The sequence below is a fragment of the Cyrtonyx montezumae genome, unplaced genomic scaffold (genome assembly GCF_038088225.1).
Source record: "Cyrtonyx montezumae isolate F1298 unplaced genomic scaffold, pur_monq_1.0 scaffold_42, whole genome shotgun sequence".
Taxonomy (NCBI): domain Eukaryota; kingdom Metazoa; phylum Chordata; class Aves; order Galliformes; family Odontophoridae; genus Cyrtonyx; species Cyrtonyx montezumae.
The window spans coordinates 1,366,768-1,379,247 of NW_027072048.1; the positions used below are offsets into that span (position 1 = coordinate 1,366,768).

The following is a 12,480-nucleotide window of genomic DNA, read 5'->3' on the forward strand; positions in this document are numbered from 1 at the left end:
CCCCAGCACCCAGCTCTGTGCTCAGAGCATCCCAGCACCCAGCACCCAGCTCTGTGCCCAGAACATCCCAGCACCCAGCACCCAGCTCTGTGCCCAGAGCATCCCCAGCACCCAGCTCTGTGCCCAGAGCATCCCAGCACCCAGCTCTGTGCCCAGAACATCCCAGCACCCAGCACCCAGCTCTGTGCCCAGAACATCCCAGCACCCAGCACCCAGCTCTGTGCCCAGAACATCCCAGCACCCAGCTCTGTGCCCAGAGCATCCCCAGCACCCAGCACCCAGCTCTGTGCTCAGAGCATCCCAGCACCCAGCACCCAGCTCTGTGCTCAGAGCATCCCCAGCACCCAGCGGTGCACCCAGCACGCTGCCCATTGTCAGTAGGCATGATGGAGCAGCTGAGCAGCCCCGTGGGTCAGCGTGTGCCCCCAGCCCCGTGGGGCAGCGTGCCCCCAGCCCCCCCAGCATCGCCCCTCGTTCTGTGCCCGGGCTCTGCCCTCCCGTGCTGAGCTGTGCGTGGTCGAGGGGTGAAGTGCCGTCCTGGGGAGCAGCAGCGGCTGCCCGGACTGCGCAGCTGTGGGTGCTGGAGCTGCAGGTGCTGGGGCTGTGGGTGCTGCCCTGTGGGTGCTGCCTGGTGGGTGCTGCCCGGTGGGTGCTGCCCTGTGGGTGCTGCCCTGTGGGTGCTGGGGCTGTGGGTGCTGGGGCTGCGGGTGCTGCCCTGTGGGTGCTGCCCTGTGGGTGCTGCCCGGTGGGTGCTGCCCGGTGGGTGCTGCCCTGTGGGTGCTGCCCGGTGGGTGCTGCCCGGTGGGTGCTGCCCTGTGGGTGCTGGGGCTGTGGGTGCTGGGGCTGCGGGTGCTGCCCTGTGGGTGCTGCCCTGTGGGTGCTGCCCTGTGGGTGCTGGGGCTGCGGGTGCTGCCCTGTGGGTGCTGCCCTGTGGGTGCTGCCCTGTGGGTGCTGGGGCTGCGGGTGCTGCCCTGCGGTGCCGGGCCCCGGCTGTGGCGGTGGGGCCGCTGAGACCCCCGCGCCCCATTGTCCTCTTCCAGCATCACCAACCTGAAGTACTGGGGCCGCTGTGAACCCATCACCTCCAAAACGCTGCAGCTGCTCAACGACCTGTCCATCGGATATCCTTCAGCGGGACCGGAGCCCCACACAGCCCCCTATGGGGGGAGCACTGCACCCCACACAGCCCCCTGTGGGAACACTGCACCCCACAGAGCTCCCTATGGGAACCCTGCACCCTACAAAGCTCCCTATGGGAGCCCCACACAGCCCCCCGTGGGAGCCCCACACAGCCCCCTATGGGAGCACTGCGCCCCACACAGCCCCCTGTGGGAGCCCCACACAGCCCCCTGTGGGAGCCCCACACAGCCCCCCGTGGGAGCCCCACACAGCCCCCTATGGGAGCACTGCGCCCCACACAGCCCCCCATGGGAGCCCCACACAGCCCCCTATGGGAGCCCCACACAGCCCCCTATGGGAGCACTGCGCCCCACACAGCCCCCTGTGGGAGCCCCACACAGCCCCCCGTGGGAACACTGCACCCCACAGAGCTCCCTATGGGAACCCCACAGAGCTCCCTATGGGAACCCTGCACCCTACAAAGCTCCCTATGGGAGCCCCACGGAGCCCCCTGTGGGAACGCTGTGCCCCACAGCTGAGCTCTGCTCCCTGTGGGGACGGAGGGCGCACGGTGCGCGGTGTCACCGTTGCGGTGCGAGGGACGGACTCTTCGTGTGGGTCGCGGTCGATGGGCGCTGCCATCACTGCTGCTCTGTGGGTCTGTGCTCCCCTGTACGGAGCTGCACCGACTCGAGTCAGGTCTCTGCAGCTCAGGGGTGGCAGCGTGCGAGGGGCTGCACCCGAAACGGGGGGCAGGGACCCCCAGCCCCACTGATGTAGGGCCCCAACAGAGAGGGCAGGGACCCCCAGCCCCACTGATGTAGGGCCCCAACAGAGAGGGCAGGGACCCCCAGCCCGGCTGACGAAGGGCCCCCTCTCCCGGTTTGGCCCCGGAAGTGCTCTGTGCGGAGCGCAGTTCCTTAACCCCGCTCACGTACAGCAGTGTCCGGAAGCTGGTGAAGCTGAGCGCCGTGCAGTTCATGCTGAACAATCACACGGTGAGCCCTTCCCCCACCCCCCGACCCCCTCCGTCCCCCCCCCCCCCTCAGTCCTTCCCCCACCCCCCCCGCCCCCCTCCGTCCTTCCCCCACCCCCCCCTGCCCCCCTCCGTCCTTCCCCCCCCAGACTCATGCCCCCCTCAGCCGCAGTGCCATATATAGGGCCGCAGTGCCATATATAGGGCCGCAGTGCCATATAGGGCCGCAGTGCCATATATAGGGCCGCTGTGCCATATAGGGCCGCAGTGCCATATATAGGGCCGCAGTGCCATATATAGGGCCGCAGTGCCATATATAGGGCCGCAGTGCCATATAGGGCCGCAGTGCCATATATAGGGCCGCAGTGCCATATATAGGGCCGCAGTGCCACATATAGGGCCGCAGTGCCATATAGGGCCGCAGTGCCATATATAGGGCCGCAGTGCCATATAGGGCCGTGTGGGACAGTGGTTCCTCCTCCTGGGGGATATTTCACAGTCCCGGTGCAGAAACATCACTGACATCGCTGTGTGGGGCGACTGCGTCCCCACGTGAGCAGGGAAACCCGAGTTGGGGGGCACGAGTTGGGGGGCAGCAGTCTGGGGGGCCACGCGTCCTTTGTGCTCGCGGCTCGGGGCGCTGTGGGGCGCTGTGGGGCGCGGAGCCCCTCCTGTAGCTCCGTTCTGTTTGCAGAGTGAGCACTTTTCGTTCCTGGGCATCAACAATCAGTCCAACCTGAGCGACATGCGGTGCCGCACCACGTTCTACACCGCGCTGGGGCGGCTGCTCATGGTGGACTTGGGTACGGGGGGCGGGGGGACGGGGGGGGACGGAGGGGGGCATGGGGTGTGAGGGGATGGGGGGGGGACGGGGGGTTGTGGGGACGGGGGGTCCTCAAGGTGGACTTAGATCCTTGGGTCTCCTCATGGTGGGTTTAGGTCCTTGGGGGTCCTCATTTTGGGTTTATGTCTGTGGGGTCCTCGTGGTGGGTTTCCGCCCCTGGGTGCTCCTTTTGGGTTTCCGCCCCTGGGTGCTCCTTTTGGGTTTCCACCCCTGGGTGCTCCTTTTGGGTTTCCACCCCTGGGTGCCCCTTTTGGGTTCCTGCCCCTGGGTGCCCCTTTTGGGTTTCCGTCCCTGGGTGCTCCTTTTGGGTTTCCACCCCTGGGTGCCCCTTTTGGGTTTCCGCCCCTGGGTGCTCCTTTTGGGTTCCTGCCCCTGGGAGCCCCGGGCCCCGTGCTCGCGCTCCGGGAGCTGCTGAGCCCTGAGCTGCGCTGTGGGGGTGGGGGTGGGGCCGCGCCCTTCCTTCGCCCCGCGCCCTTGGGGGGCAGGGGGTGCTGGGGCCGTCCCCGGTGCCCCCCTCACCGCCGCCCCTTCCAGGGGAGGATGAGGATCAGTACGAGCAGTTCATGCTTCCCCTGACCGCCGCCTTCGAGGCCGTGGCGCAGATGTTCAGCGCCAGCACGTTCAACGAGCAGGAGGCGAAGGTGAGGAGGGGGCGCGCCGTGCCCACCCAGCGGGGCTCCGCCCACGGGCACGGGGGGCAGGGCCCACCCTGAGTGGGGCACACGGGGTGGGGTCGGGGTCAGGGGTAGGGCTGGGTCAGGGTTGGGTTAGGGTCACGGGTGGGTTGGGTTAGGGTCAGGGTTGGGTTAGGTCAGGTCAGGGTCAGGGTTAGGGTCAGCGTTGGGGTCAGGGTTAGGGTCAGCGTTGGGGTCGGGGTCAGGGGTAGGGCTGGGTCAGGGTTGGGTTAGGGTCACGGGTGGGTTGGGTTAGGGTCAGGTCAGGTCAGGGTCAGCATTGGGGTCAGGGTTAGGGTCGGGGTTGGGGTCGGGGCCAGGGGTAGGGTTGGGTCAGGGTTGGGTTAGGGTCACGGGTGGGTTGGGTTAGGGTCAGGTCAGGTCAGGGTCAGCATTGGGGTCAGGGTTAGGGTCAGGGTTAGGGTCAGGGCTGCAGTCGGGGTTGCGGTCGGGGTCAGGGTCAGGGTGAGGGTCAGCATTGGGGTCAGGTCAGGGTTAGGGTCGGGGTCAGGGTCAGCATTGGGATTGGGGTCAGGGTCAGGTCAGGTCAGGGTCAGCATTGGGGTCAGGTCAGGGTTAGGGTCAGGTCAGGTCAGGGTTAGGGTCGGAGTTAGGGCCGTGCTGGGTGCTTTCCCTGGTTAGGTGTGCAGCCCTGGCTCTGGGCGTGGCTCTCATGTGACTCTGTGGGTGTGGTTTCTGGCGTGGCTTGGGGCGTGGTTTGGGGGTGTGGCTCTGGGCGTGGGTTCTGGGTGTGGCTCTGGGCGTGGCTCTCACGTGGCTCAGGGCGTGGTTTCTGGGCGTGGCTCTGGGTGTGGTTTCTGGGCGTGGCTCTGGGCGTGGCTCGGGGCGTGGCTCTGCGTGCAGCGCGGCGGTCACTGCTGTCCGTGAGGGGACGGTGCCCCCCTGGGGCCGTTGTTTTTTTGGGGTCCCCCTGCCGCGCTTCACCGCCCCTTTCACCGCAGAGAACCTTGGTGGGGCTGGTGAGGGACCTCAGGGGGATCGCCTTCGCCTTCAACGCCAAGACGAGCTTCATGATGCTCTTCGAGTGGATGTATCCTCCCGTCGGCCGTGGGGCTGGGCCCTGGTTGTGGGGCTGGGCCCTATTCGTGGGGCTGGGCCCTATTTGTGGGGCTGGGCCCTATTTGTGGGGCTGAGCTCTATTTGTGGGGCTGGGCCCTATTTGTGGGGCTGAGCTCTATTTGTGGGGCTGAGCCCTATTCGTGGGGCTGAGCTCTATTTGTGGGGCTGAGCTCTATTCGTGGGGCTGAGCTCTATTTGTGGGGCTGAGCCCTATTTGTGGGGCTGAGCCCTATTTCTGAGGCTGAGCCCTATTTGTGGGGCTGGGCCCTATTTGTGGGGCTGGGCCCCGGTTGTGGGGCTGAGCCCCGGAGCTGTGCTGCCCCCCGCTGTTCCTGCACCCCACATCCCTGTGTGAGCCCTAAAGCAGAGCTGAACCTTTGGGGTTCTCCGAGCGGCCCCACAGCGCTTCGAGCCCCAGCGGCCGCCATAGGGCCGTGCAGACCCCAAATGTCCCTTTGGTGGAGACGGGTCCGTCCCCCCGAGCCCCTCCTGTTCCCGTTTGTCCCTGGGGGAGGCCCCACGTGGTCCCCCCCGCACGGCCCCGACCCCTTGTGCCCCCCAGACCCTTAACGCCCCGCAGCTACCCGTCCTACATGCCGATCCTGCAGCGAGCCATCGAGCTGTGGTACCACGACCCCGCCTGCACCACGCCCGTCCTCAAACTCATGGCCGAGCTGGTGCACAACAGGTGGGACCCCTCAAAGCGCCGTGGGTCCCGCCGCACCCCCACCCCACGGACCCCGCGCCGCGGCGGGAGGGGGAGGAGCGGGGTTGGGGGGGGTGGAAAGGGGGCTAGCAGGAGCAGCCAGCGTGGGGTCAACAAGGGGGGGTCGGGCTCCACCGAGCTGCTGGCTTCCGGGGTGGGGGTGGGGGTTGTGGGGTGGGGGTGGGGGTGGGGGCCGTGGGGTGGAAGTGGGGGTTGTGGGGTGGGGTGGGGGGTGGGGGTGGGGGTGGGGGGCGTGGGGTGGGGGTGGGTTGCCCTGATTCCACGCGGTGCCGTGTCCCGTGGTGTCCTTAGATCAGCTGAGGAAGTGTGGGGGCGGATGAGTGCACTGTGGGGCGGGTGGGGAAGTGGCAGAGGGGTCGTCCCTGGAGACCCCCGGGGGTCCGTGTGGGGTGCGGCCCTGATTCATATTAATGAGCTTAATGAGGGGCTGTGGCCCTGTTTCATATTAATGAGCTCAATGGGGAGGGGGGCGGCTGCCCTCAGCACTGCGATGGGGGTCCGAGCGCTGCAGAGGGGGACGTGGGGGTCCTGGGGGACCGTGGGGGTCCGTGAGCACCGTGACCCCATGGCCAATGGGATCCGGGGGCAGTGCCCTGAGAATGACCCCAAAATGGCCCCAGAATCCACTCCCAATGACTCCGAAATCCCACAGTGACCCCAAAATCCTTCATTCCAATTCCATGGGCCCCATATGGCAGCAGTGGCCCCCAAAATGACCCCAAAGTGACCCCAAAATGACCCCAAAGTGACCCTAAAATCCTTTATTCCGATTCCATGGGCCCCATATGGCAGCAGTGCCCCTCAAAATGACCCCAAAATCCACAGTGACCCCAAATGACCCCAGAATCCTTCATCCCAATTCCGTGCGCCCCATATGGCAGCAGCAGCCCACAGAATGACCCCAAAGTGACCCCAAAATGACCCCAAAGTGACCCTAAAATTTTTCGCTACAATTCCATGTGCCTCATATGGCAGTCGTGCCCCCCAAAATCCTACAAAGTGACCCCAAAAGATTACAAAGTGTCTCCAAAAGGACCATTTTGGGGGGTATTGCTGCCATATGGGGCCCACGGAATTGGGATAAAGGATTTGGGGTCATTTTGGGGTCGTTTTGGGGCCGTTTGGGGGGGCATTGCTGCCATTTGGGGCCCATGGAATTGGGATAAAGATTTTGGGGTCATTTTGAGGGATTTTGGGGCCATTGTGTGGGATTTTGGAGTATTTAGTGGGATTTTGGGGTCTTCTGGGGCCGTTTTGGGGTCTTTTGGGGCCGTTTTGGGGTCTGTGTGACGCGGTTTCCCGTCGCTGTAGGTCGCAGCGGTTGCAGTTCGATGTGTCCTCACCCAATGGGATTCTGCTGTTCCGGGAAACGAGTAAAATGATGACGACGTACGGTGCGTGCATCCCATCCGCCCCATAACACGGGGCTGGGCTATGGGGTGTGCTCCATCTGCCCCATAACACGGGGCTGGGCTATGGGGTGTGCTCCATCTGCCCCATAACACGGGGCTGGGCTATGGGGTGTGCTCCATCTGCCCCATAACACGGGGCTGGGCTATGGGGTGTGCTCCATCCGCCCCATAACACGGGGCTGGGCTATGGGGTGTGCTCCATCCGCCCCATAACACGGGGCTGGGCTATGGGGTGTGCTCCATCCGCCCCATAACACGGGGCTGGGCGCTATGGGGTGCGCTCCATCCACCCCATAAGCACGGGGGGGGGGGGACGTGCTGCTGTGCTCGTGGGTCCCACACTGAGCTCTGAGCGGATACTGCAGTGGGGTCGGAGCTATGGGGTGGGAAATAGGACCGTGCTGCTCAAAGCCCCAAAGCTCTGCCCCACTGCGGAGACAAAAGGGGATGGGGTGTGGGGAGAGGGAATGGGATCAGATGTGGGGGGAAGGAATGGGATGTGGGAGAGGGGTCAGGATTTGGGGAGCAGGGATGGGATGTGGGGTCAGGTTGGGCTGTAGGATTGGGTCTGGCTGTGGGGTCGGGCTGTGGGGCTGGCTGTGGGGCTGGGCTGTGGGGCTGGGCTGTGGGGTCAGGTCAGGCTGTGGGTTGGGCTGTAGAGTCAGAATAGGTCAGGCTGTAGGATTGGGGTCAGGCTGTGGGGTTGGGCTGTGGGGCTGGCTGTGGGTTGGGCTGTGGGGTCAGGTCAGGCTGTGGGTCAGGCTGTGAGTCTGGCTGTGGGTCGCACTGTGGGTCCGGCTGTGGGTCGCACTGTGGGTCAGGCTGTGGGTCACGCTGTGGGTCAGTAACGGGTCACTCTGTGCCCGCAGGGAGCCGCATCCTGACACTGGGGTCAGGCTGTGGGTTGTGCTGTGGGTCCAGATGTGGGTCCGGCTGTGGGTTGCGCTGTGGGTCCGGCTGTGGGTCCGGCTGTGGGTCCGGCTGTGGGTTGCGCTGTGGGTCCGGCTGTGGGTTGCGCTGTGGGTCAGGCTGTGGGTCAGGCTGTGGGTCAGTAACGTCGCTGTGTGCCTGCAGGGAGCCGCATCCTGACGCTGGGGTCAGGCTGTGGGTCCGGCTGTGGGTCAGGCTGTGGGTTGTGCGCTGTGGGTCGCGCTGTGGGTCAGGCTGTGGGTCGCGCTGTGGGTCCGGCTGTGGGTCGCGCTGTGGGTCGCGCTGTGGGTCGCGCTGTGGGTCGGTAACGTCGCTGTGTGCCCGCAGGGAGCCGCATCCTGACGCTGGGGTCAGGCTGTGGGTCCGGCTGTGGGTCGCGCTGTGGGTCGCGCTGTGGGTCGCGCTGTGGGTCGGTAACGTCGCTGTGTGCCCGCAGGGAGCCGCATCCTGACGCTGGGGGAGCTGCCCAAGGAGCAGATGTACGCGCTGAAGCTGAAGGGGATTTCCATCTGTTTCTCTATGCTGAAGGCCGCGCTGAGCGGGAGCTACGTCAACTTCGGGGTGTTCCGGCTCTACGGGGACGACGCGCTCGACAACGCCCTGCAAACCTTCATCAAACTGCTGCTCTCCATCCCACACAGCGACCTGCTGGTGAGGGGTCAGGTGGGAAGGGGGCTGGTGGGGAGGGGGGGTTGTATGGGGGGGGAGTGGGGCAGGGTTTGGGAAGGAGCAGGGCGGGGTTTGGGGATGGGCGGGGTTTGGGAGGAGCGGGGCGGGGTTTGGGAAGGAGCAGGGCGGGGTTTGGAAGGAGGGGCGGGGTTTGGGAGGAGCGGGGCGGGGTTTTGGAAGAGGGGCGGGGTTTGGGTGGAGCGGGGCGGGGTTTGGGAGGAGCGGGGCGGGGTTTGGGAGGAGCGGGGCGGGGCGGTGGTTCTGTGGGGGGGGTGGGGCAGGCCATGGGGCGGGCTGTGGGGCGGGCCATGGGGCGGGCTGTGGGGCGGGCTGTGGGGCAGGCTGTGGGGCCGCAGCCCTGAGCCGGCGCTGTGTGCAGGACTACCCCAAGCTCAGCCAGTCGTACTACTCGCTGCTGGAGGTGCTGACCCAGGACCACATGAACTTCATCGCCAGCCTGGAGCCGCACGTCATCATGTACATCCTGTCGTCCATCTCCGAGGGGCTGACGGCGCTCGGTAACGCTGTGGGGCGGCGTGTGGGGCGGGCAATGGGGCTGGCAGGGTTTGGGGCGGGGGGGGTCCTGGAAGGACCCCGTAAAGCCACCTAGGTGCTGAGAGCTCTGGGTGTGGGTCTGGGGTCCTGGAAGGACCCTATAAAGCCACCTAGGTGCTGAGAGCTCGGGGTGTGGGTCTGTGGTCCTGGAAGGACCCTATAAAGCCACCTAGGTGCTGAGTGCTCTGGGTGTGGGTCTGGGGTCCTGGAAGGACCCCGTAAAGCCACCTAGGTGCTGAGAGCTCTGGGTGTGGGTCTGGGGTCCTGGAAGGACCCTATAAAGCCACCTAGGTGCTGAGAGCTCGGGGTGTGGGTCTGGGGTCCTGGAAGGACCCTATAAAGCCACCTAGGTGCTGAGAGCTCGGGGTGTGGGTCTGGGTCCTGGAAGGACCCTATAAAGCCACCTAGGTGCTGAGAGCTCTGGGTGTGGGTCTGGGGTCCTGGAAGGACCCCTAAAGCCACCTAGGTGCTGAGAGCTCTGGGTGTGGGTCTGGGGCCGTGCGGACCCCTAAAGCCGCGCGTCGCTCGCCCCGCAGACACCATGGTGTGCACGGGCTGCTGCTCGTGCCTGGACCACATCGTCACGTTCCTGTTCAAGCAGCTCTCGCGCAGCACCAAAAAGAGGAGCGCCGCACTCAGCCCGAGAGCGACCGCTTCCTGCACATCATGCAGCAGCACCCCGAGATGGTGCAGCAGGTGGGGCGGGGCGCTGGGGGGGCTGGGGGGAGTGGGGGGCCGGGCTGAGCGGGGGCTGCGGGGGGAGTGGGTGCTGAGTGAGGGCTGAGTGGGTGCTGAGTGGGGGCTGAGTGGGTGCTGAGTGGGAGGCTGTGGGTGCTGTGCTGGGAGTGGGTGCTGTGACAGTGTGGGTGCTGTGTGCTTCCTGCTCTGGAGCACTGTGTGGGTGCTGTGGGTGGGTGCTGTGCTGTGGGTGCTGTGCTGTGGGTGCTGTGGGTGGGTGGGTGGGTGCTGTGGGTGCTGTGGGTGCACTCCCGGTGCGGTGGGGACGGATCGGGGCGGTGCTTTGGGGCCATTTCTGTTCTGAGGCCTCAGAAAGCGGCCACAAATCACAGGAATTGTTTTCCATTGGTGCTCCTGGGAAAGAAATGGGGCTCCAGAAATGGGGCTCCAGCAGTGGGGCTGCAGCAGTGGGGCTGCAGCAGTGGGGCTGCAGCAGTGGGGCTCCAGCAGTGGGGCTCCAGAAATGGGGCTCCAGCAGTGGGGCTGCAGCAGTGGGGCTGCAGCAGTGGGGCTGCAGCAGTGGGGTCCTGGCAGTGCTGGCCGCTCTGGGATGTGAAGCTGTGTCCGTTGAGGCCCATAGCCGCCCCCCCCCCTTGAAGCACAGCTCCGCACCCCTCGGGGCCGCCGTGGGGGGGCAGTGGGGGGCGACGGACCCCCCCCAGCGCTGCGTTCCCCCCCAGATGCTGTCGACGGTGCTGAACATCATCATCTTCGAGGACTGCAGGAACCAGTGGTCCATGTCCCGGCCGCTGCTCGGCCTCATCCTGCTCAACGAGAAGGTGGCACCCCCACCCGGGGCGGGGGGGTGGGATTTGGGGTGGGGGGGGGGGCGGAATTTGGGGTGGGGGGGGGGGGCGGAATTTGGGGTGCGGGGTGGGATTTGGGGTGGGGGGCAGCGTGCAGCCCTGTATTACCCCGTTAATTTCTCACCTCGGGGAGCTCTCCGTGGGGCTCCGCTCCCCCTGGGGCTGTCTCGGGGGGGGGGGGGGGGGGGCTGAGCCAGGCTTTTCGTGCCCCCCCCGCAGTACTTCTCTGACCTGAGGAGCAGCATCGTGAACAGCCAGCCCCCCGAGAAGCAGCAGGCCATGCACCTCTGCTTCGAGAACCTCATGGAGGGCATCGAGCGCAACCTGCTCACCAAGAACAGGGACAGGTGGGGGGGGGCACGGCGGGGGGGGCACGGCGGGGGGGGGGGGCATGGAGCTCCTGGGTGGGGGAGGGGGGGGGTAGCGGGGGTTGGGGTGCAGGAGGTCAGTGGGGGGAGGGGTGTACAGAGGTCCTGGATGGGGGGGAGGTCAGTGGGGGGGGAGGGGGGGCACAGAGGTCCTAGATGAGGTGGGGGGAGATGGGAGGGGGGGGGGGAAGGTCAGCGGGGGAGCACGGAGCTCCTGAATGGGGGGGGATGGGTCAGTGGGGGGTCGAGCTCCCAGATGGGGGGCTGTGGGGGATGGGGGCTGTGGGGCTGTGGGGGATGGGGGGCTGTGGGGGATGGGGGCTGTGGGGGATGGGGGGGCCCGGAGCTCCCGGCGCTCACCCCCCCCAGGTTCACGCAGAACCTGTCCGCGTTCCGGCGGGAGGTGAACGACTCCATGAAGAACTCCGCGTACGGCGCCAACAGCAGCGACATGATGAGCTGACGGCGGAGCCACGCCCACCCCGCGGGGCCACGCCCACCCCGCGGCGGAGCCACGCCCACCCCTTCCGCTCCCCCCCCCCCCCACGCGGCCCCACCCCCTCCCCCCCCCCGCAGCGCTGCGGACGAAGGGAACGGGAGGGGCTGAGGGGGGGGAGGGGGGAGGGGCGGCAGCGGGGGGAGCGCGGAGCGGCGGGCCCCACCCCCACCCCCTCCCCCCCGAACACCGCCGCCGTGTATAGGACGCGAAGCATCGGGCGGCCCCCACACTGTACAGTGCTGACTCAGCGCCTTTTGGACAAAGGTTTATATACGGAGAGAGAAATAAAAACCGCGGTCCGGATGTTGGTAACAAACGGCACACGGCCCCGGGACTGCGCGGGGGCGGGAAACGGGGGCGGGAAACGGAACAGGAACGGGAAACGGGGACAGGAAACAGGAAACGGAAATGGGAACGGGGATGGGAATGGGGACGGGAACGCGAAACGGGGACGGGAAACAGGAATGGGAAACCGGGACGGGAAACGGGAATGGGAAACGGGGACGGGAATGGGGACAGGAACGCGAAACGGGAATGGGGGGTGGGAAACGGAGACAGGAAACAGGAACAGGAATGGGGGTGGGAAACAGAAATGGGGACGGGAAATGGGGAACAGGAACGGGAAACGGGGACGGGAAACAGGAAATGGAAATGGGGACGGGAATGGGAACGGGAAACGGGGAATGGGAACGGGAACGTCACAGCAATGGGAAAACAAATGGGAAAAATAATCACAGAGATGAAAAACCACAAAGGAAAAAGAAAAGGGAAAAAAAGATAAAAAATCACAAAATCACAAAAAAAAAAATCGCAAAAAAAAATCAGAAAAATCACAAACAAATAAATAAATAAATAAAGGCAAAAAAAGGAAAAGATTTGCAGGAAAAAACCACACGTTTTTAAAAATTCTGCAAAAAATTAAAAAAAATTAAAAAAATACAAAACATCCCAAAAAAAATCACAAAAAAATTTCAAGAAAATTACAAAAAAAAATTTAAAAATGCACAAAAAAATCACAAAAAAAAAATAAAAACTGCTCAAAAATTTTCAAAAAAATTATTAATAATTTTTTAAAAGGAAAAA

General features: G+C 64.9%; 1 protein-coding gene across 1 annotated transcript in view; it reads left to right on the forward strand.

Annotated features, from left to right (window-relative positions):
• Window positions 1-11,376, forward strand: part of XPO7 (exportin 7) — a 32,213-nt gene extending 20,837 nt beyond the window's left edge. The window contains 14 exon segments of the mRNA XM_065747192.1: window positions 1,041-1,121; window positions 2,054-2,117; window positions 2,790-2,898; window positions 3,474-3,580; window positions 4,576-4,664; window positions 5,274-5,381; window positions 6,732-6,814; window positions 8,199-8,413; window positions 8,811-8,949; window positions 9,523-9,624; window positions 9,627-9,682; window positions 10,405-10,503; window positions 10,750-10,877; window positions 11,268-11,376. Of these exon segments, the coding sequence (XP_065603264.1) occupies window positions 1,041-1,121; window positions 2,054-2,117; window positions 2,790-2,898; window positions 3,474-3,580; window positions 4,576-4,664; window positions 5,274-5,381; window positions 6,732-6,814; window positions 8,199-8,413; window positions 8,811-8,949; window positions 9,523-9,624; window positions 9,627-9,682; window positions 10,405-10,503; window positions 10,750-10,877; window positions 11,268-11,361 (1,474 nt within the window). The 3' untranslated portion in view covers window positions 11,362-11,376.
• The last annotated feature ends 1,104 nt before the right edge of the window (window positions 11,377-12,480 follow it).